The 22444-nt window shown below is 38.8% G+C and overlaps 1 protein-coding gene across 5 annotated transcripts in view; it reads left to right on the top strand.

The window, feature by feature from the left end:
- LOC124115057 (myelin regulatory factor-like) overlaps positions 1-22444 on the top strand; it is a 92734-nt gene that overhangs the window by 64801 nt on the left and 5489 nt on the right. For 2 of the 5 annotated variants that reach the window (XM_048385646.1, XM_046475884.2), the window contains 17 exons: positions 2327-2403; positions 8637-8889; positions 9875-9999; positions 10788-11001; positions 12142-12337; positions 13394-13470; positions 14524-14725; positions 15044-15259; positions 15674-15898; positions 16240-16418; positions 16790-16957; positions 17453-17557; positions 17929-18029; positions 18679-18792; positions 19337-19362; positions 20285-20438; positions 21490-21652. In XM_048385646.1, coding sequence (XP_048241603.1) covers positions 2327-2403; positions 8637-8889; positions 9875-9999; positions 10788-11001; positions 12142-12337; positions 13394-13470; positions 14524-14725; positions 15044-15259; positions 15674-15898; positions 16240-16418; positions 16790-16957; positions 17453-17557; positions 17929-18029; positions 18679-18792; positions 19337-19362; positions 20285-20438; positions 21490-21652 — 2595 coding nt within the window. The remainder of the gene's footprint in view (positions 1-2326; positions 2404-8636; positions 8890-9874; positions 10000-10787; positions 11002-12141; positions 12338-13393; positions 13471-14523; positions 14726-15043; positions 15260-15673; positions 15899-16239; positions 16419-16789; positions 16958-17452; positions 17558-17928; positions 18030-18678; positions 18793-19336; positions 19363-20284; positions 20439-21489; positions 21653-22444) is intronic. The other 3 variants (XM_048385647.1, XM_048385649.1, XM_048385648.1) reach the window with 3 other exon arrangements.

Raw genomic sequence — 22444 nt, 5'->3', positions numbered from 1 at the left:
TACACGTAACGTTCGGAGATAGGTACGATGTTGGGGGAACGGCTTCTTTGCTAGAACGCCATTTGATAGTGTTTGTCACGTTTGGAGCCACACACTCAAAGCCAAACGTACACAAATGGAAAGACAAGTTGCCTTGGCGACATATTTATTGAAGGTTTATACAATGTTCACATGAAAAGGTTGCTGTTGTCCCCCCTATAGCTCCAGCCTTGAGACTGCCTCCCCGGCTGCTTCATTAGTCTAATTGGTGATCTTACTTTAGGTGGGGGGTACTGACTCATTGCTGAAAGTATGTCTTCCCATGCAGCATTGGTGTCACTAGTGTGAGTTAGAGACATGCTGATAGAGAGATGATCTATCACTAGGAGGTAGACAATATTTTCTGTGAGAGAGCAACAATAATACTAGAATGTTGTATAAAAATATGAAAATTAGTGTTGTAGGATGATGTAAATAATGGCTATCTGTCCTGTAGGAATACAGAATTAATTATCTGTCTTGTAGGGAGATGTAAATAAGTATAATCAACCCTGTAGGATGATATAAATGATAACAATATGCCCTTTAGTGTGACATAAATAATAATCTGTCCTGTAGGATGATATAAATGATAACAATCTGCCCTGTAGAATGATATAAATGATAACAATCTGCCCTTTAGTGTGACATAAATAATAATCTGTCTTTGTAGGATGATATAAATGATAACAATCTGCCCTTTAGAGTGACATAAATAATAATCTGTCTTTGTAGGATGATATAAATAATAACAATCTGCCCTTTAGAGTGACATAGATAATAATCTGTCTTGTACGTTGATATAAATGATAACAATCTGCCCTTTAGTGTGACATAAATAACAATCTGTCCTGTAGGATGATATAAATGATAACAATCTGCCCTTTAGTGTGACATAAATAATAATCTGTCCTGTAGGATGATATAAATGATAACAATCTGCCCTTTAGTGTGACATAAATAATAATCTGTCCTGTAGGATGATATAAATGATAACAATCTGCCCTTTAGTGTGACATAAATAATAATCTGTCTTTGTAGGATGATATAAATAATAACAATCTGCCCTTTAGAGTGACATAGATAATAATCTGTCTTGTACGTTGATATAAATAATAACAATCTGCCCTTTAGAGTGACATAGATAATAATCTGTCTTGTACGTTGATATAAAAGATAACAATCTGCCCTTTAGTGTGATATAAATAACAATCTGTCCTGTAGGATGATATAAATAATAACAATCTGCCCTTTAGTGTGACATAAATAATAATCTGTCCTGTAGGATGATATAAATGATAACAATCTGCCCTTTAGTGTGACATAGATAATAATCTGTCTTGTAGGATGATATAAATGAAAACAATCTGTCCTGTAGAATGATATAAATGATAACAATCTGCCCTTTAGTGTGATATAAATAATATTCTGTCCTGTAGGATGATATGAATAATTACAATCTGCCCTTTAGTGTGACATATAAATAATAATCTGTCCTGTAGGATGATATAACTAATAACAATCTGTCATGTAGCTGATAAAAATAATAACCTGTCCTTAGGATGACATAAATTATAACATCCTGCCCATAGTGTGATGTAAGTAATAACAAGTTGTCCTATAGGATTATATCAATAATAACAATTTCCCTTTTAGTTTGATATAAATAATAAAATAATAATCTGTCCTGTGGGATGGTGGAAATAATAATGATCTGTCCTTTAGAACAATATAAATAATAACAAGCTGTCCTGTGTAAAAATGCTATATTAGTAAATTAAAAACAATCTGTTCTGTAGGCTGATATTAATGATAACAGCCTGTCATGTAAGATGATATCAATAATAATATGTCTCTGTACTGAAGGGAGTGATGAACAATAACTGTCATATCTTGAAGGATGATATTAACAATATCATTCAGTTTATATATCCAATAAACAAAAAGTATGTATTTTGAGTGATGAAATAACTCCAAGACCCTACTCACTTCACCTGAAAACCATTTGGACAGGTTTTGTGCTGACAAACTGTTATGACATTATCAGGGCGAATATTGGATTCAAACCCATGATCGTAGGTTTCTGGTGGGTCTAAGTAATGCAGCCTGCACAGCAAAGTGCAGCGCCTTAAACAAGTGGCGACTTGTTTCCCTCGTGAACCAGAGGGGTGCTTGGACAACTAAGCCAGCTTCCTACATTGGAACAGTTTGTGCAGCCCATTCTTGATGTCATTGGTTTTACGGTTGAAATATTGCTGAAGCATTTTATGACCATACTCACTCACTCACTCACTCAATGATGTTCCAGATCTCTGCCAGACAGCCCTCCAGACTCCGGGTCTGAGCCATATTCTCCCCCAGATGGGAACCAGCACAATATGCAAGGTGAGTGCAGAGTTATCTCCCTTACATAGCCACAGCTGCACAGGTTTAGAAAGCAGGAAGACATGGTTATTTTGTCACACAATTATGTGCTGGCAAGCAGGTTGGGAGCTGTGTGGGATTACACCCGTGTTAAGTCCTACCCTTCATCTTTTTACAAAGTAGGTCAATGTGTTTTGGACTGTTCATTTCTGAGTGTTTAAAGGTACAAGTTTATTTAAACTTGAAATTATCATTGTGATAGTTGTGTCTTACACTTTTGATTTCATTTAAGTTGACCACTGGTTTCTAGATTTAATTTCAATTCAAATTTCAAGGAAAGTAGAAATGTGTAAGATTATTTTACTGTATATCCTATTATATCGGCTTATTTTTGTTTTTTGTCAAACTAAATTTATTGAATCTCATCTTGATATTTAGTCTTTTCCATATTTTGATGTACCAGTATGTTGTTTTTAGTTTGTATTGATAAACTAGGCCAGTTATTTTGATCAGTGAAATGTAATACTCAGATTTTGAATGTGTTTAACTTGTCTGACTGGCGCTAAGCTGTCTTGAGTGGTGTCTTTGTTTGCCGAGAACTTCCTGAGATGTACTGACTCAAGTGTGCAGTTCAAATTCCAAGTGTTCAAATACTGTCTACACCATTACAAGTCTTCCCATACTCTCTACACCATGACAAGTGTTCAAATACTCTCTTTACCATTACAAGTGTTCACATACTCTCTACACCATGACAAGTGTTCAAATACTCTCTTTACCATTACAAGTGTTCACATACTCTCTACACCATTACAAGTCTTCACATACTCTCTACACCATTACATGTGTGTATGTTCACATACTCTCTACGCCATTAGAAGTGTTGACATAGTCTTTACACCGTTACAAGTGCGTATGTTCACATACTCTCTATACCATTAGAAGTTTTGACATAGTCTCTACACTGTTACAAGTCTTCACATACTCTCTACACCATCAGAGGGGGCACGGGTGGCCCAGGTGTCTAAGGCGCCGCGATTCGCTGTGCAGAGTTGCGTCCCTTGGGCATGCCAGAAACCTATGATTGTGGGTTCGAATCCTGGTTCGCCCCAATTATGTTTCTAGGTTTGTCAGCACCATACCATCGTGGGTTTCACTGAAGTGGTAAACATCTGAGACCTGCATCACTTCGGGCTTTCCTCCCACATTAAGCAGACATGCCGTGATATAACTGGAATACTGTTAAATGCGGCGTTAAACTCACTCACTCACTACACCATTAGATGTGTTCACATACTCTCTAAACCATTACAAGTGTTCACTCTCTACACCATCGAAAGTGTTAATACACTCAACACTATTACATGTGATACTCTCTACACCATTAGAAGTGTTGACATAGTCTCTACACCATTATAAGTGATCATATACTCTCTACATCATTACAAATGTTCACATACTCTCTACACCATCAGAAGACTATGGCTTATTGGTAATTTTGAGAAAGGAAATAAACAACATGTTTTCAGATATAACGATAGAATAATCTTTGCCCTAATTCAGTTATGAAATACTGTTCAATGTGGTGTTAAACCAAGTGATACAACTGAAAGACTGTTCAAAGTGGTGTTAAACCATGTGACATAAGTGAATGCAGTTTTAAACCAAACCCACTCAATCCTTGCTGGAAACATCATATTTCTACTTTGTTTATGTTTATAATAAACAATAGCTAGATAAACATCAGCTGGATATTTGTGGTTGTTTGATGTTCCCTGTCTGGACTACAGGTATTAAATTAACTCCTATCTCCCTCATCCCATAATGCCATAGGGCGTGCGAGGAGATTTTGTCTCAACATTTTGCCCATGCAGTGAATGGTACGAACCCTGGAATGAATCTGGTACACAGACATTCGCTTGTCTTCGGGCATTCTCACAAATGCAAAATGGGCTTGACAATTTTGACTTTGTTTAAAACTCTTTGAGAACGAGATCATGCCAGAGTGATCTGCTATTAAGTGAGAACAGTGATGCTTATGCACTTACGAATCCTCATTTTGGATAATGCACAGCGTCAATGTGTGCAGTATGGAGGTAAGGACTGTTTCACCTATGCTGATGACTTATCCACCTGGATCAGCCAGGCGAAAAGAGCAGCAATGACATTTAAGTTCATTGCAATACCTGTCATCTGAACTTAATCTTGGGTGAGGCGTTGACATTTCTAAAGTGCCATGCTCCTTTTCACATTCTTTTCAGTATTTGAGTATTTTCATACAAGAGGCATTTCAGTGATACGGAATCACATATACTTAGCATGACATGGATAATAAGTATTTCTTATTTTTTGTTTGGTCATGATTAGTTAGATTAAGATGGGAAGTTTGACAAATGGCTGTAAGTACATGTGTTTTGTTAAGTCTCTGAAATGAAAATATTATAGTCGCTTCATTTTCAGCTTAAAACTGAAGTAATCTAGTAATAATGAAGTAATAACACATAAACACATGATATGATACATATTCATATTTAACTCACAGAAAAAAAATTCAACAATTTATCACAAACTTTGAAAATCAGTGAAGTCGTTTAGAAGTCTCTAACAGGAGTGTAAACTACAGTTAAACACTGTTGTGTCAAACTGTGTCAAGCTTGTGCTTGTCTCGAAGTAAAAGCTTGGTCCCTGCGTATTCTTTTTTATTATCATTTTCAGTTGTGTCGAACCTTGGATAATACAAAGTATTACCATGATTACGTCGGTGCCTTCAACTTTGACCAATCAGTGTTTGACTGTAGTAGAAAAAGTGATGTTAGATAATAGAGAAATATTGAGTGTACTTGTATACTTAGTAAAATATCCACAACCTTTTTATCAAAATAAGGGTGATCATATAAATCAAGGCCACACTATCACAAGACAATTAATCATAACAGCGACGAAACCTTTTCCATATTCATCAGAAATCTTGGCCATGAGCTGTCGATTGCACGATTCCATGCAATATCACCTTACATCCCTGCAAAATTATGATTTTATTGAGGGTTATTCGCTCACAAATGCGAACTATCATGCATTTTTATATGTGTAATGCCTGGCTAGTGGTCAGTGAAGCAGTCACCAAGTACACAGAATATTCTTCCGATATCTAAACTTCTGGAATTAAAATCCTTGAAGAAATAGGTTATAAAGGCAGCTAGTGAGAGATGTTGTTTTGATCCTATTTAGGACAAATTGGCATGGTCCAATCACAGTTCGTATTTCAGAATGGAAAGTTTGTCAGTTGCACTGTTTCGATGCATATTTGAGAATGTTGGAAACACTTGCAAGTAGGTCATCACGAGTGCTTCCACAGAGGCTCTCGTGTTTGGTGCCCCTTGGTCCTGAGTTGTGAATGGTAAAAATGAGTATTCTACCTATTTTACAAGAGTTTTTCCTTGAGTTGTCTGTGGGTTGTGCGTGGCCTTGTGGGTATGGTGCTCACTCATCATGCCAAAGTCCTAGGTTTGATTCCCGACATGGGTATAGTGTGTGAAGCCTGTTCTTTGTGTCTCTCCCTTGATATTGCTAAAATAATGGTGAAATAGTAGCAATTCGTCACAAACACACTTTGTTCAAATTTAACATTGCAACAAATTTTGGTTTTAGCCATTTTATGACGATGCATTTAATTGTATTTGTATGGAATTAGTTGTCAAGAAGGTTATTCATACTACTCAGAATAAGTTAAAGAACACCTGGGTTTTTTCATATGACTAAAGTTAATCTGTCATGGCTACTGCATATTGCATCACACAGCCTACCTATTGTCGGTGTTCTTTAACTTCTTTTGAGTAGTATATGTTGCAAAGGTAAAACACAAATCTTGCAAAGGTAAAATATAACTTAATTATTTTTATTTTTTTCTCAAATATGAACTTTTGAATATGATTCTATGTTTGTAATAACTTTTGTTTCAAGTTTTTATATGGTTAATTTAAACTCAAGTCAACCATGACAACAACCAGAATTGGCGTAATAAATCAAGAAAATCTGTAAAATAAGTTTTAATACTATCTGGTCCTTAAAAGTGTTTTTCAAGTCAATACTACACAATACTGGATTTGAGTAATTGCACTATTTGGAGGTAGCTGAGTAACTGGTTTGTCATATGACGAGAGTTGCTGGAAAACGCCTGCAGGTGAGGGGTAATAAAGGCGTTATATCCTGCCCGATATTATTATTCATAACAACACCTGCATTATGATAAAGTCTCTCTCATTTCTACAAAAGTCGTACCAGGAGCGAACTGGGATTAACATTTATCCCAGAATAATAGTTAGAATAATCGTCTGTTTTGAATAATCACAATTTTTGGGTGAACTTTTGATAAGCATGTCTAGATATTGTTGTGTATTCTGTAATTGGAGTTGTGGACCTGATCAAATGGGACGTGTAAATATTTGGGTAAATGTAATAAAAATAAGCACTTGTGGAAGGTTTCTTTACTTTTGGCAAGAGATGATGGGGTTAGTTACTTCGGGGAGGATCTTCTCTTGGAAGGAACTCTTCACACAATATTTTTTTAAGTTAAAAATTTGTCATAAAGTTTTGCAGCATCTTTAAAAATATTTTATTAGGTATGTTTGCATAAGTTCGATGAAGAATAAGATGAAGTAAAAATTCGAGACTACAGCCGATAAAGAAATTCACATTATCCTATGGCTCGTGTGGGGCCGGGAGGGTAGCCTAGTGGTTAAAGCGTTCGCTCGTCAGGCCGAAGACCCAGGTTCAATTCCCGATATGGTTTAAATGTGTAAAGCCCATTTCTGGTGTGTGGTGCCGTGATATTGCTGGAATATTGCTAAAAGCTATATGAAACCATACTCACTCATTCACTCACTATGGCTCGTGTGATTGATTAAGTAATCAATAAGATTGTCAATATGGATGTCACTGTCTACTGTTATGCCTTTAAGGGTTGGGATAAGTCCAAATTTACTACCTGGGTACCCACCCCAAGATTTCCCTACCCTACCCGGGTACCTGCTGTAGGTTTCAAGAGATAGGCACAGAATGTCCGATTGGGAATAGTTTGACTGTAGCCCTGGACAAAATGTATTCAGATACACTTATAAAACATTCTGGTCATGCATACACTGAAGTTGACTGAAGTTTTATCTTTATTCAAACATATAACAATTAGAAGGAATGGGTGCATAGTCAGAAAGAAATGGGAACAATAGTGACTTGTAGTGTAACCATATAGTTCATTTTTGTCATTAAACAATATATCACATGACTAACCACAGGTCCGGGTAGCCCTGTGGTTACCTGGATCCTACTTAGTACCCACTCTACCCAAGTACCCGAGTTAACCGTCCCAGCCCTAATGTCTATACTGATGAATGAATGAGTATGGTTTTGTGCTGCATTTAGCAATATTCCAGCAATATAGTGACAGCCAACACCAGAAATTGGCTTCACACATTGTACCCATGTGGGGAATTGTACCCAGGTCTTTGGCGTGACGAGCAAACACTTTAACCACTAGCCTACCCAACCATCCCTACGCTGATGAAGAACAAGGAGTTTATGAAACAAAATTGATGTAGCACTCTTGACATCTGTTCATAGTTTTGTATTCTGAATGAGGCATGTCCAGTTGTCTGAGGCTCCCCAAATTGCTGTGCATAGTTGCCTCCCTTAGTCATGCCAGGATCTGATAATCATGATTTTCAATTCCTGATTAGCCCTGAGTATGATTTAGGGTTTCTCTAAATGTGTATTAAATGTCCCATGTCTTTAAGGGATGTCCTGCTTCATTACTCTCTGTGTCACACCCTTCCTGAAATACTGATCAAAGCAGCATAAGACCGATTCTTGGCACCACTGTTATGATATGACTGGAATAATGAATGAAGGCATAAAATCTCATGTAACTCACTCACTCTGACATAGTGTGATACTCTGGGTACCAATTACCTAATTAAACAGCACTGCAAGACAAATAAATATTGATCATGATCAAGTGACTGAATGACTAAGCATTATACAAAACTTCCTCTTAATTACTGTAGATAGGAAACATTAAAACCAATTATTTTATTGATTACTGATCACTGATCACAATTATCTTTTTGCCAATTACAGGGTGGTCTTTAAACTGTGACACTGCCAATGTTATTGAACCAGTCAAACTAGATATACCTGTTGCACTACAGTATCTTAAAATTGTTCAAAATAGTTTGTTATTTTGTTGTCTTCCATTGCAGACCCCAAGCCACACTCGATGGTTCCAGTGACCACAATACCCGGCCCGATGTACCCCCAACACAGAACTCACATCCAGATGCCAGGGAAGGGACCACCCCCAGGACCACCCCCGGGGCACTTACCAGGCTACATGCACGAGCCCCCCAAGCTTAACCACCTGCCCCAAACACAGCCGCCGCCCACACCTCATCCCCACCCCCACCAGATGACACCACCTCATAGCCACCAGATACTGAACCCCCACTTTGGCAGGTGAGTCATGTCTCAGTGTACAGGGATATATAGTCTGGAAGGTAATTTAAGGTACCAACGTTTACTACAATATCTGAAAAACTCAAAGTTGGTATGAGATTATTAAACAGTCATACATAACTGGATATTACATTTAAAGACAATCAGTGCATGAATAAAAAATTCGTGAATCACGCACGTTGAGACGCCCAACGCTAACACCGTATTTGTGCGTGCGTGCGTGATTCCTGTGCACCCTTTCGAGTTGAGTTGATTGGTTCAACTGTGTCATGGTGCAGCTGTTTCAATGAATGCTCGTTCCACATGTGACGAACAGGTCTGGTTGTTGATGAAATATAGTGATAGCTAAATAGACAGATTTTGTATTCATGCACCGATTGTCTTTAAATGTAATATCCAGTTATGTATGACTGTTTAATAATCTTACACCAACTTTGACTGGAGTAGGTCTGATAGTTTTTCAGATATTGTCGTAAACGTCAGTACCTTAAATTACCTTCCAGACTATAGCTAGACCTGCTCAAGGGCTGATTTTCAGCACCAAGTCTACAGCAAATATCATTAATAATTCCTGATTTGGAATTAAACATTTCCCAATTCATGTTACCAGTATTAATATATATAACTATTATTATGGCCTTGTTGAAATAACCTGTATTCACCAAAAAGAAGACCAATAAATAGGAACAGGTTTCAATGCTTCATTTTATTATTGCATTAAATGCAATTTCAAAATACCTCTGAATTTAAGAAAACATGAACTTTTACAAAAATTCCATTTTTTAACGAAATACTTATTTCTCCCAATTTGCCTGCCTCTGGCAGTACAAACCAAAGTTATCATACCAAATGGTTCAGACTATACATCATAGGAAGATCCGATATATATACTACTCAAAAGAAATTAAGGATCACCCAATTCTTTCATTTTACTATAGTTAACTGTGTCATTTTACTGATATCTGATTATCTACTGCCATCTCAGCATAAGCAACCTTCAAGGCCAGCCTACGAAGAAGCGCAAGTACCCTGACTCCCCCAACAACACAATGATGACCAACATGCTCAACGGCATGAACAGTATTGTCAGCATCAAGCAGGAACCAGCAGGTATAGCAACATCATTGCAACCATCGACTGTTAGTCGAGGGCACATGTGATCTTAGTTCTGAAAAACTAACTTCCACACTTAGCATATGCTTATGACAGCACTGACATCCCTTTGTGGAGGAATACTCGGGGTCATTTAGATGTTTGTATCTAGTAATCTTTGGATGACCCCATATGTCCCTTGGTAGTGCCAGAATCGACTGATAAGCTCAAATTATGATCTTTTGTCGACCACCTCCATAGTCTAGTGGTAGAGAGAGTAGTCTGCCCAGATAGCGGAAGGTCAGGGGTTCGATACCTGACCACATCATACCAAAAGACGTTAAAAGATGATACTTGTTGTTACGCTGTCTGCCGCTCGGCATTAAGGGGCTAAAACAAGGTCGGCTCGGAGTCAGTATACTGTGTCTGAGTGGGGTATTCATGCTAAACTGCGGCATAGTGTCTCAGTTGGCTAGGACTATACATCAGCATCAGTCCCCCCCCCACCAAGCAGACACACACATGTGCATGCATGTCGCTATATAAGTGAAATAATCTTGAATGCGACCCCATTTCAAGTCACCTATGATATTTTGTCAGAGCTATACCAGTACTTGTAGGTTTTAAAAATGTAGTACCTGTCCAAGATTTGCACGAGAACTATTCCCACAGTAAAACTGGCACACAGTAAAATATACTGACACACTGTGCAGAGGAGTGTTGAACCCAGATCTCTTATTCATTGACTAACAATTCCGCCAAGAGAGTGACTGAAATAAACCCTCTCTCATGTTCTATTCCTACAGGCCTGGACCCTCCCGATCTATTTATGAGGAATTCATGTCCTCTCCCAGGCCAGTCACCATTCCCTGGTTACGCAGTGCCAGACTGCAGCGGGGACGACGACTACTCCTACGACATTGATGGCAGCTTCACCGACAGTACATATCAAGTTATTAAATGGCAGCCTTATAACCAACAGAAGTATAGTGTGTTGACAGATGGAGAACTCAAGGACATGTAAGTGTTGTCGTTATGGAAACCAAAATGTCTGTTTTCCCCAAAGAGGATTTTCAGTATTGAAAATTAAACTCCCCCTGTAAACCATTTCCCAATACACTATCATGGCATACACTATGACACACACAAAAATATAAATGTCACTACATTTGGGGTTTGAGAGAAAATGTTTAAGATTCATGTGATGGGTGCATTGGTGGTAGTGATGATATCAGGAGGGTAACTAAGGTGTCAAATGTGGGAAGGAGCTTGAAAAATCACAAGCCCCTCACAGCGATAGTCCGTTCGCAGAGCTCTCTATACTATCGCTGCCACCAGTCAAAACTCCCCACTCTGATAGGTGGCCCCAACCATGCTTGGAATGACTTGCAACCGAATGACCGTTATGTTTACAAACGACTGTCGTGACACCGAATACACTTACTGCTGATGAATTACTTTCTTTGTCAATTTGAATTTCTATATCATTAAAGGTGTCATCTTTAATTGATACACCAAGAATGTAAGGGAGAAGTTGGTTGATTTTCCGTTAGTCTGCAATCTCGAACCAATCTGATTATTAAATCAACAAAGAAAATTCATCTGGAAAACATGGTCAGTTGAAACCTTTTCAAAATCAAATATGATGGCATTTCCAAAGACATAAACAAAAGTATAAACGTTACTACATATGGGGTTAGAGGGCAAATTTCAAGATTCTTGTAATGGCCGAGCCCACACTGGTGGCAGCGATGTTACCAAGAGCGTAACGAAGGTGTCACGCGCTGGGAAGGAGCTTGGATAAAATCAGTGGGAAGGGAAGTAACTCCGAGGAGAAAACAACTCTCCCAAGTAATCAGTATGGGAAGGGAAGTAACTCTGATTTATATAAATAAACCTTCACATTTCATTTTGAATGTAATATTTGATCCTGTTTAGGTATTATATATGGGTAGATGTATGTTATGTCCTTTGTAAAGATTGATTAAGGGAAAGTAACGTGTGACACCTAGTGATTTTTAAGTAAGGGAGATAACTTTTGTAAATGGAAGTGAGGCTCCTCGTACAATATGTCTTCCTCCATAAAGCCATGTCTTTTGTCCTGAATATTTTGGTCTGTACAAATCCAGGCTCAGTGTCACATGTACTTTATTATTCCAGTCCAACACCATCATATCGTGTCGACGCAGACAAAGGGTTTAACTTCTCGGTGCCAGATGACGCCTTTGTCTGCCAGAAGAAAAATCACTTCCAGGTTACAGTTCACATTGGATCCCTAGCAGACACTAAATATGTCCGAACAACAGAAGGAGTGAAAAAGATAGAAAGCTTTCATCTGCATTTTCATGGTATTAAGGTAAGAATGACATACGTGGGGTGTTAGATAATGTTCATGAGAGTTAACATTTCATGTTGAGATTAAGCCTGAGGAATAATTTGAGGTTCCACGGTATTAGAGTATTCTAATGATTTATATGCTCACTGCAAACCAATTCTATTGAGAACAGTGTTTTCAAAGAAATGAATGCATGTTCCTGTTCCTTTAGTTTCTACATCATAACCATCCTTAAGCCAATCTCATTAACATCAGATCTTAGTTTTCGCTACCGCTAACCAAAGATCAGAGGACATCCCATTACGGGTCACGTCGGAATGACCTTTCGCGAACATTGACCGACCAATGAAATGACTGACAAGAAATCGACATTTGCCAATCAGAAGGCAGCTATCTCAGGCTTTACGGCACTAGTTTCAAACTGGGGACTACGCTTCGAAACATGTTTTGACATAATCTTGATTAAAAAATTTTAAAACTGACCAAAACAACATTCTGGAATGACTTATAGATGGCCTAGATTGTATGGATATAATCATAAAACCTGTTACTGTCGTTCGGAATACCCTCTGTTAAATATTTCGAGGATGCATGATTAGAAAACACATTTCGACTGTCACTTTCATGATCTGGTAAGCGATGCTCTGATTGGTTGGATTAAAGGTCGTGCTGACGTGACCCGTATTGGGATGTCCTCAGATCTTTGTTTAGCGGAAGCGAGAACTAAGTTCTGATTTTAATGATATTGTGCTTTAAGCATACTGGTACCCATGAACATCTGAGTTAGAACTGTGTTAATAATTATATAAGCAGTCTGTGAAGTAATTATTGTTGACTACACTTATTTATATGAACTGACTTCAATATTTCTTTTGCGTTTATGGAGATATGAATGTTAAAACTGGTGTGCACACTTTGCGTAAATCCACTAAACATACTAGACGGACATGTGATATTTATGTCTTGAAAGACCGTGGAATAAGTGTGTCATGATCATGTTCATCTTAAGTGTACTTAACAGTTTTAAAGAGGGCACTAATTATTTTCATGAATGTAAAGATATGCATGATGTTGCAGATGGAGTCAGCATCACAAGTCATCAAGATAGAGCAGTCACAGTCGGACAGAAGTAAGAAGTCCTTCTACCCTGTCAAGTGAGTATCTGTCATCTTGCAAGTCACCTGTCATGCACCGGTAGGGACCCCAGTCAGAAAAGGTCACCAGCACTCTGCTTGTCATAAGCAGTGACTGAATTGAATGGTGTGCCTCAGTAACTGGGGTTGATTGTGTGTCATGACTGAACACTTGGGTTATTGATCAAGCCAGGAAAAACAGTATCCGGTCACATGCAACTAAATCTATGTGGTTTTACGCCGCTTTTAGCAATATGCCAGCAATATCATGGCAGGGGACACCAGAAATGGGCTTTACACGTTGTACCCATGTCGGGAATCAAACCCGTTTGTGTTCGGCGTGATGAGCAAACGCTTTAACCACTAGGCTACCCGACCGCCCCTCTTGTGGGTGAGAATCAACCATTACAGTTTAAGGATGCTTGTTGTATGAAGATTTGATTTTTGTCTTGAGGCGGAAATAAAGTTATTACATCAGTGGTTGTAAAAACTGGAAGTGACTGTGGACTGGTTTTATTTTATTTCTCACCTCAGTATACCAACAGTTTGATTAAAAATAAAGTTGCATTTTTTTTACAATAAAAAGGATTTTGCCGTTAATAGTTTGATGTAGCCAGAGATTTATCCAGAGTTCTATACTAAGTGCCGAAAACAGGCACAAATGTTTATTTTGTTCCAAATTGGGATTTTTGAAAGTTCTTTTTTTCTTAGATTCAGGGGGAGGTCCATTGTAACATTATGTTTTGAGATTGCATTCAATGAAATCAAATATTAACAGCATTGAAACACCTTCCTATTCATTCATGTTTTCATGGAAATACAGGTTATTTCTACAAACCCCTAAAAGCTATTTGTAACATATATTAGCATAAATTGGGAAACTTTTAGTTCCATTTTGGGAATTTTTAATGGCAGTTACTGCAGCTTTGGGGCAGATTATCGGCCTCTAGATATATCTCTGTTTAGCATCTTTCAATGCCAGCAAAAATATTTCCAAATCAAAATCGGTAACAAGACTAACACTCATCTCCGTGATGGATGAAATGCTGTATTGTGTATTTTGCTTTCCTCCAGAGTTGATGTGCACTCTGATCAGGTTACCAAGGTTACCGTTGGTCGGCTGCACTTTAGTGAGACCACATCCAATAACATGCGCAAGAAGGGCAAGCCTAACCCGGACCAGCGCTATTTCATGTTGGTGGTGGCACTTCAGGCCCACAGTGGGGATAACAGCTACCTGGTCGCAGCCAGCAGCTCCGAGAGGATCATTGTCAGGGTAAGGCTATATTGCCAATAATGATGATGATAATCATAATCATAATTGTTGAAATGATGATGATTGTGATTATTACAATACCAATAGTGATAATAAGAAGGATGATAATGATAACACAATAATGATACTGTCAATGACAATGAAAATCAATACAAGAATGATGATGATGATGATGATTACAACAATGACAATGATGATAATAGCAAATTCTGGCAACTTGTCCATTTTCACAGGAAACTTTTGGTGCCACCTGTGCAGAAACAAATTGCAACCTGACCATTCTGTATTAATCATTGAGCCCCCAAAAATATCCCACAGCACTTTTCTTTGCAGGCATCCAACCCTGGCCAGTTTGACAGTGATGTGGACGTATTGTGGTCAAAGGGACACACCCAGGACTCTGTGTTCCACGTCGGCAGAGTTGGCGTCAACACTGACCACCCGGACGAAGCCATGACCGTCCACGGCAACCTTAAACTGACCGGTCACCTCATGTCACCATCAGATATTCGGGCCAAAGAAAATCTGCAGGAGGTAAGAAATCTTTTTTGAGTCCTTTGGGTTTGCAATTAGTGTTGGTCTTTGCTCATGCTTTTAGTCACTAGTTTGTGAAGACTTAGATGTTGGCAGGCTGCAATGATGTGGGATAGTGCTGCCTGCAGATTTGTAAACAACATTCACTCATTATTGTGTAACAAGATATTTTGTGTGTCAAGGTACAACTGTTGTGTTACAAGGTATAACTGTTGTGTTACAAGGTAGAACTGTTGTGTGACAAGGTACAACTGTTGTGTTACAAGGTACAACTGTTGTGTGACAAGGTACAACTGTTGTGTGACAAGGTATAACTGTTGTGTGACAAGATACAACTGTTGTGTGACAAGGTACAACTGTTGTGTTACAAGGTGTAAATATCGTCTCAATGTATAAATGTTGTGTTCATGTCAGGTGAATACGAAGGAGGCGCTACAGAAGGTCCAGCAGCTCCGCCTCTACAAGTACCAGTACAGCCAGGACTACGCCGAGAGTGCCGGCATCGAGGACAACCAGCGCACCGACACCGGCGTCATCGCGCAGGAGATGATGGAGGTGTTGCCAGACGCCGTCCAGGAGACTGGGGATGTCATACTGCCAAACGGTCAGCGCATCGAGAACTTCTTGGTTGTAAGAAAGGTGAGACAAGATATTTGTATCATTTGTAAGATATTTTTGTTAATATCTTTACCTGAATTTCTTTTTCATGAGGCTTACTTTTCTTTTGAAGAAAGGTAATTTTCAAGGTGGTCAGTTTAATTATTTCACTTTATGTCTGTTTTCATGGTATTGTGAGCTGCTTTTTGAATTTGGTCTTTGGTTGCCATGGTAACCTGTTCATTTATAATCTACCAGATTGCTCCCAGAGAATGGGTATGTTGATGACTGCATCTGGGACTCTGAACAAATAATGATCCTCAATACAAACCATTCACTAAGTATGAAAGTTGACTTATCGTGTTTCATGACTATATTTACAGGACCGGTTGTTTATGGAAAACGTTGGAGCCGTGAAGGAGCTGTGCAAGCTGACGGACAACTTGGAGAACAGGATTGATGAACTCGAGGTCATGAACAAGAAGCTTGCCAAACTGAAGCGATTTGATAGCCTCAAGTCCAACATGAGTTTGAAGTCTGTGTCCAGTGTTAGTACCGTTAGGTGAGAGAAACATCTGCACCCCTCGGCTATTGAATACTGCAATCTTTAATCAGATCTTTTACTCTGATACGAAACCTCTCTGCAGTATATGACAACCCCATCATATGTGATGGGTAACGAAAACTTTTTAATCAGAGCCAAGGCTTCTAAATTTTTCTGGTGACCAGTTCCAAATGTAAATAATAAAGGCTGTGCCATTACATTGTGGATATCTGATTTTAGTAGAATTGTGTTACACTGCCACCACTCTGTTATTACAAGACCGTATTCAGTTTTTAAGTTGTAATTGTTGAAATGTAGAGTATTTAATTATTATTTCCTGCCATTGTACTTATGAATGTTAATATCTATTTATTATATCGATATTACAGCAGTAGTGCGCCACCAAAGAAATCACACTCATATCACCATGGCAACAGTAAGCCTGGGCACAAGCACAGCCGCCACCAGGTGCCGCCTCCCAGCAGAGTGAAGTCGCTGTGCAGCAACCGATTCATCCAAATCACCATCATCATCCTCATCCTCATCATGGCATTTTGGTGAGAACAAATATTTTTGAATACATTGAGGCTTGACGTCTCAAGGACAATAAAGAATTTATCAAGTTATTGATAAGTGATCAAAGTGTTGACACAGATTGCAAATTCTTTATTCTTTAAATGTGATGTTTTAGTACAGATACTAGTGTCGTTATTAAAAAAAAATGACTTAAGGATAAAGTTTTCTATAATTTTGTACACACCCAGCGTTCTTGGTCAGAATAGGTCCCCAGAACCTCCAATGTTTACATAAGAGACAACTAAGAGCTAGACTGTCTCCCAGACCCAAGAGAATAAATTAAAAAATGAATCCTACTCAAGTCTAGAATGATTTGGCAAGTCCAGATTGCCTCAGCCAGAAATTAAGTATTGTTCTGGGCTCCATTTGGATATTATTTTTTTAGTTTGTGTATATATTGTTTCAAATAAGATAACATATTTATTTTTGACTTTAAGTAAAGAAATGTCTACATCTTTGTTATTTTTGTGCTTCAGTCTGGTAGCAATCACCACACTGTACATCTTAGAGCGGCGGAATACCCAGGAACTCTCCAAGGGCTCATCGGTAGTTGCTGCATCACAGGGGACGACGTTACCAAAGTGGGTAGAACTGATAACTAATTTTTGTTGTTTCTTTTTTTATTTTCCTAATCCGTGCAAGAACAAACAAGAATTAAATTTAAAACATTTCTTAATTTCTTATTTTCTGATCGTGGCTCCAGTTGGTTGAAACTAAAAAGAAGTATTCCTAAAGTCAAGTAAAATAGGCTGAGACCAAAATAGATTCTCAGACAGATTTAATTCCTTCGAATACCATGCCTCTTACATCATTGCCATAATCAAGTAATTTGGCTGTCATCTATCCATAAAAATCTTTTCGATTTTCAACAGAAGTTCTTATCATCGTCAGCTGACCCTAATTAGTTGTGTGGATAATAGTGGTAAACAGATGTTTTTGTCTTACTCTACAGAATAAATACAACAGCGCTGCCTATGATGACATCAACTACACTCCCTCCACGGCGCGATCATACCACACCTAAACTCCGACCAGAACCTCCCACAACTACAGGTAACTTCACTTGACATGAGGTTCACATTGGAACAGGGCTGGTCTAGTGGTTTAAGCGTTCACTTGTCACGCCAAAGATCCGGGTTCGATTCCCGACATGGGTACAATGTGTGAAGCCCATTTCTGGTGTCCCCTGCTGTGATATTGCTGGAATATTGCTAAAAGCGGCGTAAAACCATACTCACTCACTTACTCACTCACTCAGACTGGAACATCTAGCTTAGCACCCGTGATTATTCAGTGTATATCTCCATTCTGTTAAATAAATACCCTCGAACCATTCATCACCAAATGATGCCATTTTCTTCTTAGTTCATAGATATTTATTCCTTTTATGTCCTGCTTGTAAACTGTTTTAATAAAGATTTAGTCTCTTTACCTAAATATGATAAAAGAATCAGATTACAATACAAACACCTGTTCATTTTACAATCAGCCACACACGTTCACTCAGCAGTGAATGGGTACCCGGTAGGATGGGTTGGTAATGTGCCTGTAGCAGCTCATAGTGCAGCTTGGTTTGTGTACTGAGATGAGATTGAAGTTAGAGTGCAAACTGATCAACTGATTGGGGTAAAAATGTCCACCACAGCGAGTAGCTTCAGTCGGTTGTTGTTGTTTTTGTTATTATGTTGTTTTTTGTGAACAGTTCCCCACTCTGTGACGACGATGACAATTCCAGCCTACCCTGTTTGTACTGAGTGTGAGCCTCGCTGCTGTTCCCCGCCCCAGGAGGACGAGCCGAACCCACATCAACACAAGAGTAGGTGTCAGGGAAGAGCCACCCATCCCCAGGGAATCTGGGTTAGAATGGGCCCTCGGTACCTCATACATAATCTAAGAGATGACAAAGTTAGGATGGGTGTGTGGCCTGGCTTCTTGTGTGTCAGCATACCCAAACTGTGGATTCTTATCAACTGTTATCATATCAGCTTGAATACTGCTGACTTGCATAAAACAAGATTAATTTGCTATCTCTGCTCGGTATGGATTGCAGGGCAATATAGGTCCCCAATCTCATGAGCTGTTTGTAAAGAGGATTTGTTGGCTAGGCTTTGTGGCTCCATGTGTCCTGCTTGATGCGTGGATCGTTGCTCATGCTTTCAGTCACTGGTTTGCCTGGTCCAGACTTGATTATTTTCAGGCTGAAGTGATATCGTTGAATATTGCTGACAACAGCATAAAACAATAGTCACTCCACGGCATATGTAAATTCCAATCTGTCACATACAACTAAACCAGTTAACAAAGTGTGCTAGTTTGATCTCAGTTAGCAAATATTAATTTGTGTTTTACTTTCATTTCAGATCCTGTTCCACACTCCAATGTTGTGGTAAGTAATACCTCACTTTCGTTGCTTTAATTTTATTCTGTTTGTGGACACACGCACACGCACACGCACACGCACAGGCACAGACACACGCACACACACACATAGCTGTGAAGCTAGCCTAATGGTTAAATTGTTTAATTGGCACACCAAAGGTTTCAATGTGCAAAGCTCATTTCACTGCCTGTTTTGATATTGCTGGAATATTGCTAAAAGTGGTGGAAAACCCAATACTCTCAATACAAGAGATGATTAAATTGAGGATTGGGTGGCCCCGATGGTCAGCCTATAATCTGTCACTGGAGCAACTCACTTCACCCCCACTCAACAGAGCTCACTCATCAGGAAGATCATATGTCATCGTCTGGTCATTGACTGGGGCCTGAAGGTGGCCCAGTGGACTAAGCACCAAATACCTTTACTGTGTCACAATCGGATGGTCATGGGTTCAGGTCCCAGATTCACTGACAACCTGGTCAGTGTATGAAGTGGATAGAGTGTCACCCCGACGAGTGGAAAATCAATGGTTTGATCACCAGCTGCATCATACCTAAAGATGTTAAAAGATGGTACTTGTTGTTACCCTGCCAACAATGACTAAAACGGGATGAAACAAGGACTGGTCGGCTCGGAGTCAGTATACTGTGTCTGAGTGGGGTATCTGTATTCATTCATCCCACTAGATGATTCAGTTCTTGTTTTGTTTTCACCTCACCTCACCTCACCACAGATTCATTCATCCCGCTAGATGCTTCAGTTCTTGTTTTGTTTTCACCTCACCTCACCTCACCTCACCACAGATTCATTCATCCCGCTAGATGCTTCAGTTCTTGTTTTGTTTTCACCTCACCTCACCTCACCTCACCTCACCTCACCACAGATTCATTCATCCCGCTAGATGCTTCAGTTCTTGTTTTGTTTTCAGACTCAGAAGACTACTCCCCACTACAACACGTTCACAATCGACATTCCCAATGAATCGCAAAACACCCCAATCGTCATCAACAACGATGGCTACCATGTCATCAACAATGATGACAACAACATCCATCACTACTACAGGAAGAAAAGAAATACTGGTGAGTGGGCAGTTATGTAGACTCCAATACTAGCAGCCAATTACTGGTTTAACTCACTTTGAAATACTGTTCAAAACTCACTCTAAAGTGGCGACTTGATGCTTGCTGTGGTTGTATATAAGTCAATAATAAGGCATTTGTTTCTATAAACAATGCAGTGATAGATACTCACATGCGTCTAGTAGTCAGATTTTCAACGCTTGCGTCATGTTCCCTCAAACTGATTGTTAGGTGATGTTACAGTATGTGTTTATTGTTGATCATGGTTATCACATTATCACGTGCAATTATTCCACACTTTGTGATTTTGTTTCACTTACCGGTAGGCTAAAAAAAATGATAGTCTTGGTTCTCAGGCACTGCCTACATCATCATAAAGTTCATTGCACGTTTCCTTTCCACTTTCAATTTTTTTGTGCATTGTGTTTAAGTATTTGGATTTTAATATTTTTTTTAAAATGGAAATAAAAACGAAACATGTGGCAGACATTATGATGATGCGGGTGGTGCCTGAGAACCAAGACTATTGTCTTCTTTAGCCTTATTTATGTCTGACATGCTGGTTCAAATGAAAAAATTACAATGAACTGGGCTTGAAAGGAGAATTCCTTATAATGAACAGTTGTTGGCAGCGGTGAAAAAATAAATGTTGTGAGTAAATGTCGTTTGTTTAGTGGGAAGTACCCAAACATAAGTTTTTGGTGTTAATAGCGAAAATAAATAGTTTGTTGGATTCAGCTGGGGAAAAATAGCAAAAGAATTCCCACTCACCCCCCATAGAAATAAAATGGATTCTCCCTTAGACACTTTAAGCTCTGTCACTTGAAGCTCTACTAAAACAAGAGTCAGTGATTTACTGGACACAATAATTGCTTCCTATACAAATAAAAAATGAAAATTAATTCAGATATTACAGTGTGATTCTCATTGGATGCCATAATGTATGGCTGTTTGAAGGATTATATCTATTCAACTGTTGCTACGGTAACATGCAGACAAATGCACATACACAAAAACGGTTAATTAATGGTTTGGTTTTCTATATTTTCAGTTCCCGAAGACCTTTTGCGACCCCAGATTGTTATCAAACAACTTAACTTCACAATCGGCCCTGAGTATTGCAGGGTGCAAGGGGCCTGTGAAGGTCGCAATAATTCCTACCTGGCCAAGGTCAGCCGCTTCTTCGGTTCCATGCCCGTCACCATTCAATTCAAGTAGGTCCTTTTGGAGATAACGTTTGTTTGTTTGTTTGTTTGTTTGTTTATTTAACGCCACACTCAGCAATATTCCAGCTATATGATGGCAGTCTGTAAATAATCGAGTCTGGACCAGACAGTCCAGTGATTAACATCATTAGCATCGATCCATGCATTTGGGATACGATGACAAGCATCAACCATGTCAGCAAGCCTGACCACCCAATCCCGTTAGTCGCCTCTTACGACAAGCATGGTCGTCTTTTACGGCAAACATGGATTGCTGAAGATCTATTCTACTCCGGATCTTCACGGATCTGTGGAGATAACGGGAGGGTGTTACCAAATATTTGATGTATGGAATAAGTCCTTTTGAAATAAACAGGAAGGTGTTTATCGAGTATTCGATGCATGGATTGATTCCTTTTGTAGATAAACAGGAGGATGTTATTGAGTATTTGAAACACAATGTTTATTGACAATGTAAGATACAGAAGTTATCAGTACATTTCTGTGGCACACTCTCCCACCGTGCACTTTCACAGTTGTTAGACAAATGTGACATCACTCTGGAATGCTATTATGTCATGACCAGTGGATGAAATCAAATGGTTCCTTGACAAATGAACCCGCCTTGTTATCAGAATTAGACAAAACTAAATCCATGGTCTTGTATTTATCACAATTAGCATATTATGAATGTTGAATCCATTTACCCAAAAAAACATCACATTTTCAAATTTGGGATTGAGAAAAAAAGATTCAAATGAAGAAAAGAATTCATCTGTTTTGATAAGTGCTATTTCTAGC

Source organism: Haliotis rufescens, unplaced genomic scaffold (assembly GCF_023055435.1).
Source record: "Haliotis rufescens isolate VD_foot unplaced genomic scaffold, xgHalRufe1.0.p SCAF_6, whole genome shotgun sequence".
Taxonomy (NCBI): domain Eukaryota; kingdom Metazoa; phylum Mollusca; class Gastropoda; order Lepetellida; family Haliotidae; genus Haliotis; species Haliotis rufescens.
This window is presented reverse-complemented; position numbering and strand designations above follow the sequence as displayed.